Source organism: Centruroides sculpturatus, unplaced genomic scaffold (genome assembly GCF_000671375.1).
Source record: "Centruroides sculpturatus isolate CEXI.00-Female unplaced genomic scaffold, Cexi_2.0 scaffold26, whole genome shotgun sequence".
Classification (NCBI taxonomy): Eukaryota; Metazoa; Arthropoda; class Arachnida; order Scorpiones; family Buthidae; genus Centruroides; species Centruroides sculpturatus.
Window position 1 is genome coordinate 1,514,420 of NW_019384653.1, and position 21,574 is coordinate 1,535,993.

Consider the following 21,574-nt stretch of genomic DNA (forward strand, 5'->3'; position numbering starts at 1 on the left):
ATTCGATTTTATAATTTTAAATATCGGAAGGACAAAGGGCATTTCTATCGAAGACCCGTTACGAATAACCTACTACCCTCTTTTAATGTAAAATATATTCGTATATCGATACTTTGCACCTACTTAAGCTTTTAATTTGTACTAATTCCTTTTTAGATTGTCTCTATATAAGGTAAAACCTGTTCAAAATGGAAAAATTATTCATTGCCGCGCGATTCCGGTTTACGCGGGTTTTATTGTAAAGTTATTTTATAGTTGTTATTATTTTGCGCTGCCGAGTTGGGGTGTAGTGAGCCTAAAGCGAAATTCGTCACCGCACGCGCATTTCTTCGAATTCTTTCCCGCGATTAAAAAGCTTTAATTATTATTAATTAACGCGTACAATTACAACGCCGTTTCTTGTATTTTCTCTTACATCAATCTACAATTAAATCCTTTTTTTAAACGCTTTCCACGGTTTATTGTAAATCTTTACAGGAATTTACTTTTCAGCAATGGGATTGGAATATAATTAATTCGAAATTAATCGAACGTACTTAATTTTTATTTAGTCTTATCGTAAATATAATTTTAATTTTCTAGGATTTAAAACAACTTTCTAATCATTTATAATACTCCAGTCGCAATCACAATCGCGGTGGTTAATACGGAAGTTTATTAAAATAAGATTAATTATTTAATAATATTAAATTAAAAATGAATTTGCCCACATTTCGGCACAAATTTTCAGTTATTTTTTTTATTTTAAATATTTTTAAAGTAAATTTAAGTTGCTACGAAGCGGAATTTCTTCCTCTTGTCTTAATGTTGTTTTTTAAAACGAAACGAAATATTATTTTTGGATTAAAAAAAGATGCGACTTTGAGAATTCTAACTGATGACGTAAAGATTTTTTTGCCGAAAATTCCCCAAGCGTGCGCGTAACTTAGAAAAATCGACCGACACGTGTTTACCTAGATACAACAGCGGATCACTAGACGCTGCCTAAATCCGCCCTGGCTTAGAACTGGGTTAATTCGGGTCTCGACAATTCCATTGGTTTTCGGGCACACCTACGCCAGTATCGAGTTACATTAGTCATAGATTACTTAGGCTGGTATTATCGAGTTGATAATTCTTTAACTGGCGATCAATGTCGATCTAGCACCGTGCAATTTCGTACGGGGAAAGAACATTAACCGCATTTTTCTAATTATTAGAAGAATATAGGGCGAAAAACCGCACCGTTTAATTACATTAACGCTTTAATGACATTGATAAATTTCTTTGTTTAATGGATAAAGTTTTAACTCCGCTAATGGTGAAAGTAAGTTTTTGAATATTCCTTGTATATGTCGTGGTTAAAATTAATTATAATGGTGAAATAATGAAATATACTGGTGAGAATTTATTTTGCATTTAGCCGCGATTAAAAGCAGATTTTCTATTTAAAGTTGTCGACGTAAGAAATTGTCGCAAACATTTTTTGCCATTGGAAATTTCTGACGGTTTATTTTGTCAAGCTGGCAGAAATTTCAAATGGAAATCCTCTAGCCACTGGATTTCCAGATAAAATTACCGTAAAAGTAATCTTCTCGACTGAAATCGCAAATCTATGAATAGTAATTTTGTATCTTTTACTCTAAACAATCATCTCCACCGAATAAATTGTTTTATTATTCTAGTCGGGAAGCGGAAAGGTTTATAAATAGTACCATTTTAAGAATTGGTAGGAAATTTTATCATTCCGGGGGATTGCTCGGCCTCATTATAGTTATCTCTCTTACACCATTAGAGCTATACCAGCAATCCCGTAACACCTTACAATGATAAATTCGGTATAATCTACCTTTTATATTTTACGACGAAACTGGAAAAATAAACTGGCGAAAATATAATTTGAGAATCTTGACTTTTAAATTAAGGATAATTTTTCAAAGTGAAAACTGCTCGTATTCTAGTGAAAACGAAGAACTTGCTCGTATTCTAGGCATAATCTCCAGGGTATAAACGAAATTCTAGCTCTTTTCGAACCGTATCTCTTCCATCAAAACTACAATTTTATCCATTTAACAATCGCTATTTTCGAATTTTACTTTTTTATATCCACGTAAATATGTATTTGTTCGTATACAAAATATAATTTAAACGACGGGTATAGAGTTCATTAATAACGGGTGCATGAAAAGAATTTTTCTCCTAAACTGCTTCGGGTCTTAGTCTCTGGAGGGCAATGCTCAATTTTAACCTCTTTTAACCTCGCTGACAATTTACGAGGTTACATTCTCATAAAATGCCCATAAATTGCTCCATTTATTATCATATTCTATAACATTATCCCGTTTTCGTATACAATACCATGCTGTAAATTAATTTATCAGATACTTTAACAATTTTTATACTCCACGCATCTATACCCATTCGCGTAACGTCGGAGAATATTTACTTTACAGCTTTACCAGCGAAAACAATTTTTAAAATGCCATTTCAACCGGGTTTTCGAGGTGTTTTATGAACTGTAACTTCACTTTTAATATCTTTTTCCTCGATACAATTAAACGTAAATATACTCTAATCGTAAATGAGCTTCTCTAAAGTCATTTTAATAATAGAAAATCGATATTTAATCGTTGGGCTGCAACTTGAAAAAATTTGTAGACTTAAATTCCCATCGAGACCGGAAGTCGCGTGATTTCGATTGAAAAATTCCCCCAAAGCGGAGTTACATACTCTGTTGTTACGGGGAAAAGAATGATGTATAGGGGCCAACGTATATTTCAAATGAAATAAATAAAAAATACGATTAAAAATTGCAGCTCGGCGAGTCGTAATAATATTTTCTCATTTATTTTAAAAATCTTTCGGGAATAAATGACACTTTTAAAGAGAAAAAATGATCAGTCGATAATTAATAATAAAGTGAGACCCGAGATAACAATATTTAGACACGGAAAGGGAGATAAAGATTAGAAAAAAATGCTATTTTTTCGGACTCTGATATTTGTCTTTCATTCATTTCTTTTATTTCTTCAACATAATTCTTTGACAGCTTTTTTTATATCGATTTTCTCGAGGAACGATGTCTTGGTCACAATTCAATCAATGAACGAGAACAAATTGCGGTATTTAATGAAAAAAGAAAGAAAAAATTCACTTTTGCTATATTATATTCCGTCATTGTAGTAAATGATTATGCAGAATTCTGCCCGAGAGATTATCATATTTAAAGGCGAATGTTTAGGTCAATAACCTCGCCGGAAATTTAAAATTTCCACAATCGACTCCAGTTATCATTATCCGTACGAAATTAAAAATGATTCTCTTTGGAATTTTAAACGGTTAAAGAGATAAAGCAGCATCGGAAGCTATTATTTTGCTATTTTTTCTCCGAATAACGGCATAAATACGCTTTCAACAAGTGATTGAGGCACATTTTTCACATTTAGAGTGATGGATGGTTGTTGTCGACTTCACTGCTAGTACCTAACAGTTACTGTCCATCAGATACCGTCTTCTATCACCAGGCCAGTGAACCCTCATAGCTTGATATCGGTACATCCAAAATCAATCACGATTACCCACTGAAAGATATTAGCCTCAAAAAACAATTACACGGATGTAATCATCGAATGTCATCATCGATCCTTCGAATTATCCACTGATCTTCGTTGATTCCTGCAATAATTTCATTACGTCTTGTTAATATGTGACATAAAAGAAGGCTAAACGACTTATCTCTGACTTTGTACGTGTTGAAATGATGAATAGGATTCGTTTTCGGTGGATAATTATATCCAAACGACGTTAAAAACCAACAAACGAAACCTGAATGGAGCGGTGATTAAGATTAACTCGCGCATTATTCTTCGAATTAAGGCACAGATTTAAATTCCCAGTCTGTCAAGTAAGGCTAAATGATCGAATCTTTAGAAACTTTGACGTTTAATCTTCGCAAGAATAAATGAAATCGTTATTGTTCCGCGCACAAAACCAATCGGGTGGAACCAATGATCATTAAGAAGGAAAACCGAGAGATAATCCATCTTGATCCCGAATGGTGGAGGAACTTTGTTTCGTCTTCTTTGTAATTAACTTAATGGAAGCCACTTTCTCTTCTCCGTGTCATCAAGCTGATGTTCGATCAAGTGTTTAGATGTTTGGTTCTTATCCACTAAAAGTGACCACAGCCAGTTCAAAAGCTCGATTGGACCCTTAACCACTTATAATATAATTGAGCATACAAAGAAACCGGATTCATTTACTTCTAAACTAGAGCAGCATCTGGCAATGTGATTATCATCTTTTATGAACACGCGTGTGTGGCACACAATACTCGTGTACAACTCAATATCTGGAAAATTATCATTACCATCAGCGGGGAATATTTTAATATATTTAACTTCACGGTCCTTTTATTAACTGGTTACCTAATAAGGATTTCATGAATATAATTATCGGGATAATGGTTTTCCTCTACATCCGTATATCGAAATGTGGTTAATATGATAAACTATAGTACTAAATATGACAAAGTCGATTATCTCATGTTTTATCTGATAATGGTTAACGTTTAATTAAATAAAGACTTATTAAACTTATATATATTAAAATATTCAAAAGTATTTATAGTAAAACCTGTGTAAACCGGATTCTCACGGTTCGGCAGGTGTCCGTTTTGAACAGGTTTTTGTCGTACTTTCTACTTTTGTTTCTATTGCGCTTTATCATTTGTTATTGTTGTTTTATTAATTAAGTGTAGTTTTTTTATTATAATAAAGTACAGCCAATAACGTCATTCGTTTTAAATTAATCAATATAAGTTAATTAAAGTTCAGTTTTTTTTATTTTTCCGGTTTTATATAAAGGAGAAAGTATGACGATAGGTAAAAAAAAATCACTCCCCCAAAGATTTTTACATTTTTAGACTCGGTAGACCTTTAAGCGTGGAGAAATTCAAAAAAACTTGGGTTTGTTCTGTATGTAGAGATGTTAGTGTGTGTGGGAGACACAACTTTTTTCATCCAATTTGAAGCTTAATTACTCCCGTGCACTGCGTCGAAAATTTATGAAATTTTTCAGGGATGTGCGCGTATCAGGGGGAAATGTTTTCAGAAATTTCCAGGAAAATCCGACCATTGATCCGGGAGATATAGCCCTACTCCCTTAATATCCTCCGAACCAATTTGCAGACTTATAAGTGAATTTAGCAATTATCAGAAATAAAAATGAATAAAATGGCAGAAAAATCCAGCAACAACGTTGCCAGTTTTTTAATTAGATATGAATTACATTTAAAATTGGCAGGAATCTACAAACAAAAAAATTGCACATTTTTTAAATTAGAATTACTTTTACAATTATTTTATTTTGTATAAATATAAACGCTTGCATCATGTTTTACAGTAAACAAAAAAGTAGTTCCGACGATTATCTTTTTTCCCCGTTACTCTTTTTCTCTTCGCAAGAGAAAAACGAAAATAATGACTTTCTAAGAACAATGCAGGTGCAAATAAAAGATTCAAACGTAAGTTTTAAATCCTATTCGGGGGATTCTCTGCACCCTTCACATATTGTTGGTTGCTCTTTCAATATGCCAATGTATAATTTACGTATTGACGTGTTAAATTATTTACTCCGTTCTTATCCGAATTAACGTACTCTATATTTTAGAGAATGCGCACGCTCTTTAGATAATACATCATTCAAATCTAATTAGAAAACCCTCACGCTTTGTTAATCTAAAACCTCGGAACCTATTTTCCTTTATCTTATTTAACTAGTTGTTTTATTCTTTTGTTGTTGCGGTTTTAATTAAAATTTTACACAATTCGTACGAGTAAAAAATTCGTTTTTATTTCTATTAGTTTTTTTCAAAAATAGAAATAATATTTCGAGTTTTAGAATATAAACAAAAGGGTGGAAGAATATAGGTGAAGAGATGAAAATTTGACCTTCTCACATATATACATATATTCTTCCATCCTTTTGTTTATATTTTTCGCATATCTCACATTCGACGAGTCCAAAATGTGGAAACTCTTACAAAATTCTGCGTGTATGTATGTATAGAGTGGGTAGCGTATGTGTGCTTCGATGACTATTTTTTCTTATATCTCGAGACTGGACGAACCAAATATTTTGAAATTTGTCGAGCGCATTTCTTTATATTAGGCATCGACGCTATTAAATTTTGGTAGTTACGGATCGAGTAGATGGAGAGATAGAGAAAGATCGTGTGTCGTATCTCGAGTGGGATCAAATTTAAAGTTATTATCATTTACGATTTCTTTAAAAACTCACTCCCGCATAAAAGATTTTTGGAATTTTTATAATAATTAACAATACAAAAACCACTTGGAATAAAATATTGTAGCATTATGTACAAAGTTAGTTTCGGGTAGTGCCCTAGCCGTGACTTTGTAGATAATGAGGGCCGAGAAAGTGGTTTTTATATTTGAAATCGTTAACATATAATAAAGCCGAAGAATGCCGGAGGTCTGGTAATGTACTATTCGGAGTTACATACCGCGGAAGTGCAGTATTTATTAGTTCATTTCATCGTGTCACCGTTGGGATTTATCTCGACGTACCGAGTTAAATCGTTAGGATGCCTGCACCACCCAATGAACCTGGGTGGAAGAATTTGAAATTGCTCGTTTGATGTGTTTACACGAAAACTAGAGATAAGGAAAACACTGACGTTTCCGATGCGTTTGACGCAAATATTACCGTAAAAAATAAATGTATAAGTATTTTCATAGTATGCATTTTGAATACATTTAAAATAGATTTATTGGGTTTATTTTGTATTGTTTAATTAATTTTTAGTAGAAGTTGGTGTATTCTATCGATTAATTTAACTTATATTACACAATGCTAACACAGATTGGAAGGAAATTTGATTAATGCGTTGGCTTTTATCTTATAAAAGCACTTGGCAGATGATGGAAATGTCTGGTCCGCCATCTTGCGATAAAATTATAGTTGAGTACATTTTAATTTGACAGATATTCTAAAGTCTGCGGATTAATTTTAACCAAGTTGGGTTCATTTAATTTGCTAAATTATCAACTTAGAAAATAGTCTTTTGATTCCGAAAAACTTAAATCTTTTTTAAAATGAATCGACTGAAATGTAAATAAATCTATACTAATTGAACAGTTTACTATTTGTAGGAAAAGTGTTTATTTTAATTTTAATTTCATTTTGTTTTATACACTAATTCCCATCCCCTAATACAGCGAACACTAAGACGATCCCTCTAAAATATATACTAAAATACGATATAACAATAGCAAATATTATATTATCATTAACCTTACATTTCCGTAAGAATCGAGACACGCGCGTAAAATTTCGTATAACACGAGGATCGTATGACGTAACTGTAAAATACTTTTAACACTGTAGCATCTCGGATGGTGAAATGAAATTCAAAGCTTAGCCAAGTATTTTTCTGAAATTTAATATTTTAAATTGAAATTAAATTATATTTTGTAACGTAAATATTTTGAAAAAATTTTAAATGAAAAAAAACAAAAGTTGTGACTCTTCTGCATTATTTTTTAAATAGTTTACAGAAATACGATTATATATATCGGTCATGTTTTTCCAGATTAGAAGAGGAAGATGGTGGAGTTGACACCACCCCCACCTTACACGACAGTACAATGCATTTACACCCACACACGATTAAATTCTATATTTGATTATGTTTATCGGGTTTCGGAACGGAGAGGATGGTGGGGATCCGTCCATCCCCGTAACATCATTAAAATGCATTGTCTTAGGCACGTCTTCAAAGTTTCGGCCTTCTATGTTAACTCGAAGTGGATGAAATTTGAGTCGCAAGATTTGAGGTTACGATGCAAAGAAAGATAAATAAAAGCGTTTAATTAATATAAAAAGCTTGGAAATTGAAGCGATTTTTGTAAGTTAGAATCATAAATTTTGAGATGTTTTGTAACGAGGTAGGGACGTATTATGGCCACCGAGTTTGGACTATTATTTTGATCAATTCCAAGTTTTTCTTCAAGAATTGGCTAGGCTATCGTCTAGAGTCTACGGTGATAACTTGGAAAAAATATAGGAATTGGTGAAAATAATTCGTAAATAATGCGTAAAAATTGGTGCGTAATAATGGAGGACTTTCTACGGGAAATTTACTTCTATTTAGGCACGAGAAGAAAATTTGGAAAAATTTAATTAACGCTTAATAAATATGATGTAATTTATAAGGCAAGAAGCCATAATGACATACCTAAACGATGTAAATGATAAATCATTCGCGTATGCCATTACGGACCCCTGTCTTATTTTATACGATTGCTCGGGTATGCCATTACGGGCTCCTCAACTTATTTATATTGTCATTGGGGTAAGCGCGTTATACATTAGAACATACAGTATTTATTATTGACTAATTCTGTTTGAGATCGTTTTAAGATAAATCTGTGATATTTAAGACAAGTTAGATTTTATTTTCTGTATTTTTCGGTTATATTAAAGACTTATCTATTGATATATAATACTTAGAATTTTTTGTTCTATTCTACCTCGTTATATAACTTACCATTTACCAATCGAAGATACATTTTATTTTATTTTATTTACGTTAGCTTTTACAAAGATGGATTTTTGAAGTCTCTAGATGTTTGTAAGTTGATGATGTCGGCTGAAGAAAATATTCGGAATTTTCTCGTCGATAAACATTATATAGAATTTCAGATACAGTATTATTTCGTATATACTGCTGTAGCACTCATAGATTGTTTTTTCTTTTCATAATGCTGCAGTTTATATTATAATGCCTCTCTTAGTTATCGATGAAACTATAATATGAAATTTTATTCCTGGAAACGAATCTTATAAGTAATTTCGAATTTTTCTAATTGGAGCTATTAAAAAACATCGGAAGAAATCTTCACCAAATTTCCGATTGCCATTTCTCTCTTTTACTTCTCTCTTCTTTTTTAAATGCTAGAAATAACCAGCCAAAAAGCAAAGGGCAAAGTTCATCCTAGTGTCCTTCTAGTGCAGGGATCTCTCTTCCCATCGGATGAAGATTGTGGATCTCTTTTCGGAATAATGTTTTTAAATTCATAAAATAAAATTACGGAAGAAACCAGTCATTAAAATAATATAGTAATATATGCGCTTCTTTCTGAACAATTTCGCGTAATAACAAAAAATTAAGAAAATAATTCTATTTCGAGCCTATGGATCTGTGGTTAAGAACCATTGTTCTATGCAGATAACCATTGCTTCTACGCTGCATTCGGAAAGTTTTAAGCAGTTTAAATGAAGATGTCGTCTCTTATTGGCTCTTCTCGTTAATCCGTTGGTTTGACGGGGCACAACGCGACACGAAGGCAATTTGTCGAGGGAAGGAATTTCTATCGGAAACTGGCACATATTTGGATGTTAGACGGGCGAAGAAAATTCGGAAAAACATAAACGACTAACCCGTTGGTGAGGAACGAACTTACCGGTGTCGCGCGATTTTATTAATTTAGTTGATGATGTCGCTTCGTGTCGAGAACCAGATAGGAGAACGTTGATGCCAGTCAAATAATAATATTTATTATAGATACAGCGGAAACTCGATTATCCGAAACTCTCCGCGTATTATCCAGACACCGAACTCCGTATAACAGGAAATCACTACAATCATCCGTCGATTGTAGCGCCACGAAACTAGGTCACATACGTAGCATTACGTCAGATTTTGAGTAAATTAACTAATCTACAAAAACAATAATCGCATCGCAGTATTTATTGCCCACGAAACTTTAAACGCGCGGTATTATAGCTAAAACATCCGGAGCACAAAAAACACGTGTTTCTGGATTATCCGAAAGCCGTTTGGTCCCATCGAGTTCGGAAAATCGAATTTCTACCGTAATTGTATTACGCAGTAGATCTATCTCGTATAAATAATTTTCAATGCAATTTTATTACAATTTGGTTTCGGATTATTCGGTTACGGTACCACGACACTCGAGCCGCGGGGGATGCCTGCAGGAGGACCTTTAAAAGAAACCGTCCCCTATTTAAGCGTTACTAACGCGAAGAAAACCCGGAAAACTCGGCCAGCCCGTTGGCCAGATGCGAACCCGCGATCATCTTTCGGCGATTTTATCGGCAACTGGGGTGCTTATTCCAGTTTAATTAAATACGGCGCGCATCTTTGATTGATCCGAAAAGGTTGGCCAAAACTGGATTTTCAAAGTCAACGCGCAATATTTTTTGTGCAATGGACTATTTTCTTTTTAATATATTTAATGACTCGTCTCTTCGACTAATATGTTTTAAATAAACAAATGTTTTTCTCTGGCGAGTATTCTTAATCCAATCCAAAATAGAACCGAATGGGTTTTTGGTAAAAAAGAAAGAAATTTAATCAAAGTGACGCTTTAGAAATTTTTATTCCCTCCGAGGAAATGCAATATTTGGATTAAAGAAGATCTGCTGAATATTTACGCATCAAATTTAAGTACAGTATTTCGCGCGTGCCTCACCAAAGTAAAACTGCAACGAAAAAATAAATAAACAAATAAGAAAACTGATCAATCGGGAGGTTTCTCGTCTTGTTACTACGTCAAAGTTAGATGAGAGATGATTACCAGAGGGAAACGGAATAGTTTAGGGGGAAAATTAAATTGTTTAATGTTCGATCATCTCTAGAAAAAAGTTTTGGCTTTGATGTTTCTTTATAACACGGCTTCCCAATGGAATCGGGGGGATAAATGAGTAAATTAGGTACAGTATTTATTGTACAGTACACGTATATAATTTAATATTGTTTAACGTTGTACCGCTTAAATATAATTTATACCACCGTAAGTACGATATATATCCCTTAAAATTTCTTAGAAAGGGGATCTATACACGAAAAAGGTTGGGAACTCCCGCATTATATCCACGTTTACTCAACTGAGAATTTTTAAAAGTTACTAGTAAAATTTTACAGCGACTCATTTTGTATAGGATAGTTAAAAGTGGTTGTAAATTAAAGTCTGAATAATTTTAAATTATTTTTACTTTTAATGAGATTTTTTATCTTCAGACAATTTTCAGAAAAAGCAATAAATCTTTAAGCTGGTTTTTTCTTAATTTCAAATATTTAGGTTGAATATTTTTATTAGATTTATTACGATTTATAAGACGTACGATCAACTTTTATGTGTCTTTCAACGTTAAGTTATCTGCGAGTTCTCGAAATGTGGTCCAGAAACCACACGTGGCCCTTTATAGGCTGCTTTATGATGTGAAAACAGATGAAAGAATCGTATTCGTAGAAAATAATAGCTATTTGACCTTCAAAATATCACTTTCGATATCATATATTTTATTATTTATTTAAAGAATTTACTTTTTGCTATTATAGAACCACGTTGCACTTATCCCAACTATTTGGCCGACGGCCGGATGTCCGAGTGGTTAAAGTGGCAGCCCACCGCTCTGGGGAGTCCGGGATCGTATCCGGACGAGTAGAAAATGCCAGAAATGTTTCGGAGGGTGGTTTCTCCGGATATATTCCCTCCACCACCCGGCCTACCCATTGTAGCCTATCGAATCCACAATGGTCTTAGTACCGCAGAGAAACGAGTTATAAACAAGTAAAACGGTAAGGCCGTATTTGGGACAAGACTATGTCTTGATCAGTACACAAACTTAGGTTATCCATTTACATACACGTAAGACCTAGGTTTGTGTACTGCTGAATAAAAGAGGATTTTCAAAGAAAGCCCTGCGCTGTTTAATCTTCAATTTGAAGACAATATAACCTAACAAAGAAACTGAGACTTATCAACAACTATAAATTCTGTGCCTTATTAAAATTTAAAAGCAATATTTTTATTGTATTTTAATTCAATTAAAAACTCAAAATCATGAAAAATTTATTAGAAATATGTTGAACACAATAGATTATTTGTTTCTATTGCATAAAATATAGAAAATAAAATGTTACTCGTTAATTTAACATAGAAATTATATGAATTATTGACACGTTATACAGGTTGTTTGTTATACTAATATATGCATTTTTAAGTTGTAATATAAGTTATTTTAATATATTATATTGTACTCGATATAAAAGTGGAAAATAAGAATATTGCGGATCTAGGATGCTTGTAGCGAACTGTACAGTGCCGTAAACATGGGTGAGATAAGTGAGATACTGCAATATTAAGAACATAGAACGTAATATTTTCAATAATAAAATTGAATTTGTATTCTGAAATTTATAAATTCAGAACACGAAATCCATTATTTATAAATGAAATATTTCGATAAATATTTTACGAAATAAATAAAAAATAAGCATCATTGTTCTTTTTAGGCACGTATTGCGATGCTTGTTCTTCGGTACATAGAATTCGAATTAAGAAGCTGTCAGTGTATTTTAATTAGAAGATAAATTGTATATTCATAGAAACCGTATAGGGTATCCACTTAATCATCTATCCAGGGGTAAATGCCTGTCTTCAGTTCGCCCTGACGCTCGTCTGTCCGGGAATGACGTAGCGTGACATCTCGCTGGTACCAAACCTACTGTAGTTGCTCCAACGGCGAGTCATAGAGCCACTCGTCCACGGTCGTGTTTAGAATGTTCAGATATTGGAATGCCATAAATGAATACGGGACCAAGAAGCTGCTCACCCCTAACTCCACACCATACGTTTAGGGTAAAACTCAAGTGGATAGTAGAGCACGCTGTATCCAATAGTGAACATTATGGCGTTTATGCACTCCATTCCGGGAAAATAGAATGTTACACCACTCAAATTATTGTATGGCATCTTTTGCATGTAGTGATGGTGGCGGATAGCAGCGGTTGTGGGCATGTCGGGTATAATATCTGGTGTATTTGTGTCCTCTGCCGTCTACACCTAATTTAATGTAACCTTTCGAGGCTGGAAAGATCTCTTTTGCCCATGGATAGATGTTTAAGTGGCAACATTGTACGTGATTTCAAAGAATCCCATGCTCGGTATTGTTAACAATTATAAAAAATGGTTTGGAAATATAAACCTACAAACTTACCTAAAAACTTAGTCCAAACTTTTCATTTTCAGTCAATTTTATTCAATTGAAATAACTTTTTCAAATCAAATAAAATACTTAATCAATTTTTTTTTTATTTAAAATTTCTCTTCAAACTCGTTTTATAAATCCCACTTTTCTAGCAATTTCAGCACTTTCTTCGAAACCAAATCAATGAATATAATATTCTGAAGTATCGAGACAAATATAATTTACGTGATATAAGACGTCGATTTTTCGGGCCTCGGACCGAGGCCCCGCGCTCAAAGGAGCCCTACACTTTCAAATTTCCAAGAAAATTTCATAAAAAATTTTTGTTTTGTAAATATTTTGGGCCGTCGCCAATAACGTTCTCAGGAGGACCCGCAACCTCCATCCGGCTGTAGATATAAGAGAATAGAGTTCTTTATGTTAACTAAGGCATTCGTATTCTTCTTTACAGAGCTCCAGCAACGTGCGGACTAGTTTCTCACCATCACAGAATCATTATTATGTACTCGTTATATATGATTTTTGGATTGTATGAAACAATACAGTGCCATGTGGAATAAGTGACTCGCAGCACTCGATTATTTAGGAAAAAAGGATTAATTGCAAAATTTCGTGTCGAAGAGAAGCTGATCTCATTAACTTCATCGTCTTCTAAACTTTACGTTTTAGCAATGTGATCTCATCAATCTTTTACATTTGTCATGCGATTATGTGGGCAGAGCATACAATGACACCATTGACTTCGACTAATGAAACTGCGAGTAGTATTTCACCCTTTTCTGATGTCATCACCTACGTCACGTCGGTAACAAAACCAAATTTACCAAATCCTAAACCAACAGGTAATCAGTTTAATTTTAATAATTTAATTAATTAAAATTAAAACGTTAGATACTAAATTAATGAAGCAAAAATTGATTAAATATTTCAACAGTTTGCGAGTCTCCATCAAATCACGTTTCGTCTAAAAATAATTCCAAAAATTCCGTATAAAAGTAAATATAATTTCCAAATATATTATATTAATATAAATATTTAACTCTGGGCTTAAAAATTATACATTTATTTATAAGATTATCGCATTAAATAAATTATTAATAAGGTTTCTGCTTATGGAAGACGATGCTCGATGCAAAATTAAATTATAAATAATGGTGATTCGTGAAATTCACCAGAAATTCTCAAGATTATCGTTGATCAATAACCAATTTAATTTTTTTCCTATAATAATTTTCATAATAAGCGTTAGAAAATTAATTTAAGGCGTAGATAATTATAGTTTTTAATTAAGTAATTTAAATAAATATTTCTTTAATTAGAATTTTGCTTTGGAATAAAAAGACTTTTAATTAGAGAAATATTATTTAAAAAGTAAGTTTTTTCCCTTAAATAAATTAATCAACAAATTTAGTTATTTGACAGGAATTTTAATTAAAGAGAGCGCGTGAGAAAATAAATTGATACCAATAACAAATGGCACGAATCTCGATTTTTATTTTCTTTAAAAATCGTATTAAATAAATGCCATGTTTATTAATATTTTTAAATAATTTGATCATTAATCTAAAGAAATGTGCTAATAAATGTTTAATTTAAAATTGCGTAACTCGAGAGAGTCTAAAGTTTTTCTATGGGCTGGAGTAATGAATGAAGGCCATGCAAAACGTGCCCAGCGACTGCCTCCCCAGAGGACTTTCTATGGAAGATTTGTCCGTTTAGTCGTTAGACGCGTGAAGAAAATCCAAAAAATTTCACGAGACCAGGCCCAACTGTTTCACTGTTCCGCGAGGACAAAACCACTGGATATTGATCGAGTGGTTTTATCCACTCGGCCATTGGCGAGTTAATTTTTAAAATCTAAGAAAACTTTAAAATTCTGAAAAATCTTTAATTGAACTTTTGTGAAAATTGACAATGTTAAAATAGTAGAGGCCTGTATTTCAGTAAGTATCAAACGCCTTCTTGTACTGTTGCCAAATCTAATACTAATTTTAACAAAGAAGACAATCGTCAGAATTTTTAATACCAAATTCGTAGAGAAAAACGATTAATTTTATTTTACTTATCGCTATTAGAAGAAAAGTATAATTGATCCGATGCCCGTCAACGTATTAATAATACACGCTTGCCCGGGTTTGCATTTATTATTGATTGTTTCATAAAGTATGTCGGGATATGCGAAGTCTTGGTTCGAAGAACCCCATTGCGAGCATCGCGTGTACGAGGGGCCGAACCTATAGTAGATACGATTACAAAGGTCCCCTCGGTGCCTACAGGAGAAAAAAGAGTTTAAAAAATAAATAAATTCCAGGCTTAATATAGTTAAATTTACTTTTTGTTCCGGAAAGCTTTCGGAGATTCAGATATTTTTTTTAATCCCTGGAAGAATCTGCCTGGAGAAAGGCAGATTCTTCACTAATCCTGATATAAATCCATTAGATAATTTAAAAATGACGGAAAAGAATTAAAATTAAAAATAAATCGAAGCAATTGTAAAAGATATTGCATCGCCCTCGGTAACTCAGCGAGTAATTTTAAAATAGCGTAAACCGAAGACAATTACCTATTTTATTTTATTAAATGTAGACTGTCCATTACTCGAATTAAAGTATTATTTGTTCTGTCCTGTGTCAACACCGCGATTAGTCTAGTTGGATCTTATTTTATTGAAATTAAACAACACGGCACTGTTCGACGTAACGCGAGAACCCCCCTCGAGATAGAAGAAAAAATGAACAAAAACTGAAATGAAAAAAGAAATATTTAATCTCTTTATCGAAAAATATTTAATTAGAATGTTGATTTTAATTTAAAATATTTCAATTTTTGCTTATTTATTTATTTATTTCAGTATTCGAATTAAGTCCGTATTAATTCAATTAGTGAAGCTAATTGACAGTTTTCAAAATTTTGCAAGTTTCATTCTGCGGATTAAAAGTCTTTGCTAAGTGGAAAGACAACTTTTTTTTCATTTTTTAAATAAATTTATAACGTAAAGTAAAAGTATTTAAATTTTATTTCTTTAAGAATATTGTTTTAATACAAACTTTTCTTCGATTATTTGAAGAAAATCCTCTAGACGATAAGAATTAAATGGAGAGGCTCGAGATAGTGTAGTTTTACGTCAATTTGACATCATTTTTAAACTTGTTCATTGTAAAACTGGAAAAATGACGTCAAATTGACGTTAAAAGTGTACAATTTCGGCTCTGCTGAGATCTCGGATCTGATTTTAGTTTCTTTAAACGCTTTTATTTAATTTACTTTGAATCGTGTCTCAAATCTTGCAACTTGAACTTCATCCACTTGTAATTTAAATAGAGGGCTGAAAATTTCACCACCCACCATCCTGCCCCACCCCGAAATCTTACAAAAATAACCAAATATAGCGCTTAATCACCATGTCCGTGTGTGTAAATGCTCCGTATTGATGCCCAGTCGGGGGTATCTACATAGAGACTAATAGGGCTTAAGCCCTGGGCCTCCGAGTCTCGAGGGTCCACAAAATCGAATTCTTTTTGTTAACGATATTTTTTTAATATGAGATATAAAGTTTGTAATTCAACACCATTTCATAAATAAATATGTTTCGACTCTGATTTTGATGTTATTAAAAATGAATTTTAAACCCCAATTTAAAGATTCTTAATCTAACAAAAAATGGGACCCCGAAAAACCTAGATCCGCCCCTGTGCGCAGTGTATGGTGGAAAACGATTGGGGTGGCTCCGCATTCAGTCTCAAAAAGCGTGACAATAAAAGCATTTCTTTTATTTTAAAAAGTATAATAAAATTACTTTGCAGAGCATTTGTACTAAATTAAAAAGAAATTATATCTAGTTACATTATTATGCTGCTTAATAATAGATCAATTATATTTTAAAATTATGGAAGAATGGTGCTGGTTGGAACATTTATTTCACCTAATATTAAAAGAAATAATAATTTTACAAAAACTGATCTAAATTTTCTACATTTTTCTTATTAAAAATGTGATTAATATTTTAAAAATATAAATTAAAATGCATTTTAGTGAAGTATTACGGTAGAATTGACCGAAACACTTCACCTACATTAAAATATTTAATTTATTTCTTCTCATTACTTTTTGAAAATAATATTTTAAATTTAATTAAAATAAATAGATAAAAATGACTACTGTTTTTTGTTGATTTTTCTTAATAAATTTATTTATTAATGCTTTTTATTGTAATTGGCATTAGTAAAATCATTTTAAATAATTAAAAACATAAAAAATCATTTGTTTTAAATGAGAAAATAAAAATAGAAAAAGTCATTAAAATACGATAATATTTCGTGCAGAATTTTTTATATTTATTAAAGAAAATTTACTACATAAAGATATAAATATTTATTATTTATTTAAAAATTATATTTTAATAATAAACAGGGACAACTAGAAGAGGGAAGCAGCAAATTGGCCCGGCCCCGAGCGAACGGGGGTTTCTTTTTGTTTACCTTCTTTACTTTAATATAATAATTTAATTCACTATAGGAACCCCAATATGTACTTTGCCCCAGGCCTCTGTTATTCTGTGGGCTGTCCCGATAATAAAATTACTGATTATTTTAAAATTTACACGCTACCAAACAATTTTTCCAATTAAGATTCCATAGTGATCATAACTTTTAAAACTTCTAATATTATTAATTTCAATTTTAATAAGCTATTGTTTTAATTCCCTTCTTCCATAAACGAAGTTGAATTTGTAATTTGCAATAAGGTGCTGATGCAGTAAAAAAATCATCTCGAATGTTACTCAAACACGAATCTTCACCGCTTCCGCTTTGTGTAACTCTTACCTCCAAAACCCTCCGAGTACGATAGCAAATACACCCAAAATACCTTCAAAACTCCCGCTCCAGCCGCTGTTTTACTCGATTCAATTTGATCATTTGTTTTGAAGAAACAAAATTTTGGTAGGTTTCTTTCTTAATTTCAATCCACACTTAACTCTCAAAACAAATTCTTTTCTTCCCTAACTTATACCCGAATTCCCTAAATTTTGGAAGAAATCCCTAAACCCGGCAATCTTGTACAATTCCCCGCTCACTGCAAAAGATTGTACGAGATTGGCAATTAGTTAAAAGAAAGTTTTACCGTCAGTTTTAAATTTTATTAATTTACAACTAAAGTTTTTCAGAACACAGAAATAATTATTTTTAGAAACCTCTAAAAACACTTCTAAATGTAACTCGCCTTTAAATCTGGAGGTAAAACCTCCAGAACGGCCACTTGGATTCAATTTTCTATTAACAAGTGGGGAGCCTGATTATATATAGGTCATTTCACAATTTGGGCGACTCTTCCGATTTAACCTTTCTGACCGTCACAAAAGAAGAGGTTAACTAAATCCCCGTTTCCTGTTCTACACGTATTAATTGATTATGTCCTACTGTATTACTGTATGATTTATTTTATACACTTTTGATTTCGAGGATATGAGTGCCGTTAGAGGTGGATTCGGAGGGACCGAGGCATTGCCCCAGTCATTTTTCAGAGCATGTTACTCAATTAACTTAGAATTCTATTAATTACCTAATCTTACCTAATTGAAGTCACGCTAACAAAACTGATTTTGTATCAAGGGGGTGCTGCGGCACCGTACGCAACCCCCGTCTACGCCCCTGATTATGGTACATTTATCATTTTAGAGTATTATTGAGACAAAAATGAAATAATTAGCTAATGACTATTGATCTACATCACTAATTGTTTTTTTAAGTGTAATGGGAATTAACAAATTTAAGTAGGCTAAAAGTTTCATTATTATATATTTTTTCGTAAATGTTACTAATAAATAACACGCTGCATAAAATTATTTATCATGTGGATTTTTTACTTTTAATTAAAAGTGTTTTTCATAATGTACAGTACATCAAGTAATTTATACGCATTGATTCATTGACCTAACCTCTTTTTACGTGCTCTATTGGCTAATACTGTAAATAAAAAGTGTTTTTTTTTTGAATAAATAGTGATCTCTTAAATCGAGGATTTACAGTGTATTCATAAAAGATAACTCGTAAAAAGATCCAGCGACGAGTTGCGTAACTTTCCCGGCAAAAAATCTAAAATTATGGTAGCGCTATCTGTTATAATATTTTAGTATAAGTCCAACCTTACTCCAGATACGACACACGACCCCCTTTATCTTTCCACCCCTCGGCTTTTAACCACCAACATTTAATATCATCCCTAATACACAAACCTCCCTGCAAAATATCAGAAATTCTCTACAAAAGGTACAGGAGTTATCAAGCTTCAAAATGGATGAACAAAATCGTATCCCCAGCACACACAAATGTCCATAAACAGTAAAAAGCCAGAATTTTTAAAAATATTTGTCTACGTTTCAAGAAGATCACTTTTTGACCGATCGCCATACTTACCCTCAGTTACGAATAACATCCAGAAAAATAAAAATAATTAAATAAGAACATTCGAAAACCACTTTCGAGGTCGTCGTTCTTCACAATTGAGAAATCTAAAGTGGACGACATTGTCGAAAGTTATCGTTTTCCCTGTATAACAATACTTTCGTGTGGAATGTCTTTACGAATCGTGGACGATCTACCAAGAGAGTGTGCAGTGACACAGTCGAACTTCCAATAACGACAATTTGTAAACGGCGGCCATTTTCTAGAAACGTTACTTTTTTAATGGGTACAAAATACCCTGTAAACAACGGCCATATATAAGTTTCCGTCAGTGGCCGTTGTTCAGAGGTTTGACTGTATTTTATGTGGAAGAATTAGAAAATTGGGAGGCAAGAATTGACTTAATTAACACTTAATAAAAACAGGAATATGTCTTTCTGATGAAATTCGTCGGTTGGAAGTCTGTAAAGTGATCGTAAATTGAGTAATTCTTAACTCATTACACACTTTAATAATTAGCATGTAAATCAGTCTCTATGCTAATTATATTGATCTGTGTGGTTTATATTATAATTAATAATCCATTTTATATTTAATTCTTAAACAGATTTATTTCAAGTTTTAAAATTAATATATAAATATAAATCGAAATGAAAATAAATAATGCTTTACAAAAAATTACGTGAAAATACACGCATTTCGGCGTGTAAATCACATCAATTTAATTAATAAAATATGATTGATCGTAGTTCCAAAGATTTTAATAATTATATAATAAATATGATCATATATTCAATTTGAATTAGTTGCATTATCATATCCAATTTATCGGGCCTGTTCTAGCGACGATTGGGCCCACCTGTGGCCGAGTGGATAATAAAACCCCCGAACACTTAGTTGATCGGGGGCCACGGGGAGTTTTCCGGGTTATTTCACGTTTGTAACACCTAAATAGGGGCCAATTTCTTATAAAAACTCCTCCGGGTGGTACTCCCTCGGCAGATGGCCCAGACGTCGATTGCCTTAACTAAATAAACCAATGTAGCGAGGACCGGATGGCCGAAGCAGTTACAGTGTCGTTTATGGTTCTGGGGGAACCGGGATCGATTCGGTGCGGTCAGAAAACTCCAGGAAGTTTTCTAGGAATAATCTTCTCATCAGCCTCCTCCATTATGGGTCTGGCTGAACCAGCGAAAAAATATGCGATGGGATGTCAAAAATGAAAAGCAAACCAATATTAGTTTTGAATAAGATTTCTATCTGAAAGTTTTCAAATTGTTATTATAGAAAATAGCATTCTGTATTTATTTTACTCTGTTTTCAGGCCCACCAATGGCCGCGTGAATAAAAGCACTCAGCCATTGATAGCGAGTAGAATTTTCGGGTTTTCTTCACACGTGTATTTAAGTGGGTATTAATGAGCGATTCTAAAATAAAAATAGAATCTTCAAAAAAATTTTTCTTTTAAATATTTAAATTTTATTTATGTTCTGTTTCTTTACAACTGGAATTATTAATAATTGCTGTTAAAGATTTAATAAATAGCAATTTAAGTTACATAATAAAACATTTAACATAAATATTACGTGTTGTTATTAACAAATACAGTCGAACCTTCAATAACGGCCTTTCTTATAGGAGCTTTTTCGAACTGAAACAAAATAGATTGCAGACAATAGCCACCTCCGAACAACGGCCGTTCTCTTGTTTGAATCAGTAGCCATTGTTCAGAGGTTCGATATAATATAATATACAAAGTAGTTGTGTGTAATTAAAGAAATTGTACGTAAGGTAAAAGAACAAATCTAGGCCTTATATCATTTTAAAAAATGTCTTTTCGGAAAGCGCAATTGAATTTTTAATATCTAAAATGTAAATTTTACTTTTATTTTATTGGGTATAAATAAAAAATTATAAAAAGTAACTTCGTGTTTTAATTAATAACACAAATAAGAATAAAACTTGCGGATAAACTTGTCCTTTTAATAAATTAACAATAGGCAGAGTTCGTTGTATATATTCAATAAATAAAATAAAACTAAAAGGTTGGCTTTAAAGCGAATAAAATCTAATTACAGAAGGGAAAAAATCTATAGAAATAAAAAAACAATGATGTTATTAATCAGTTGGGCGGAAAAGATAAGAGAAAATGT

The 21,574-nt window shown here is 32.4% G+C and overlaps 1 protein-coding gene across 1 annotated transcript in view; it reads left to right on the forward strand.

The window, feature by feature from the left end:
- The window catches only part of LOC111626358, a 48,306-nt gene that overhangs the window by 9,277 nt on the left and 17,455 nt on the right, over nt 1-21,574 (forward strand). The window contains exon 2 of the mRNA XM_023369707.1: nt 13,472-13,862. Coding sequence (XP_023225475.1) covers nt 13,730-13,862 — 133 coding nt within the window. The 5' untranslated portion in view covers nt 13,472-13,729. The remainder of the gene's footprint in view (nt 1-13,471; nt 13,863-21,574) is intronic.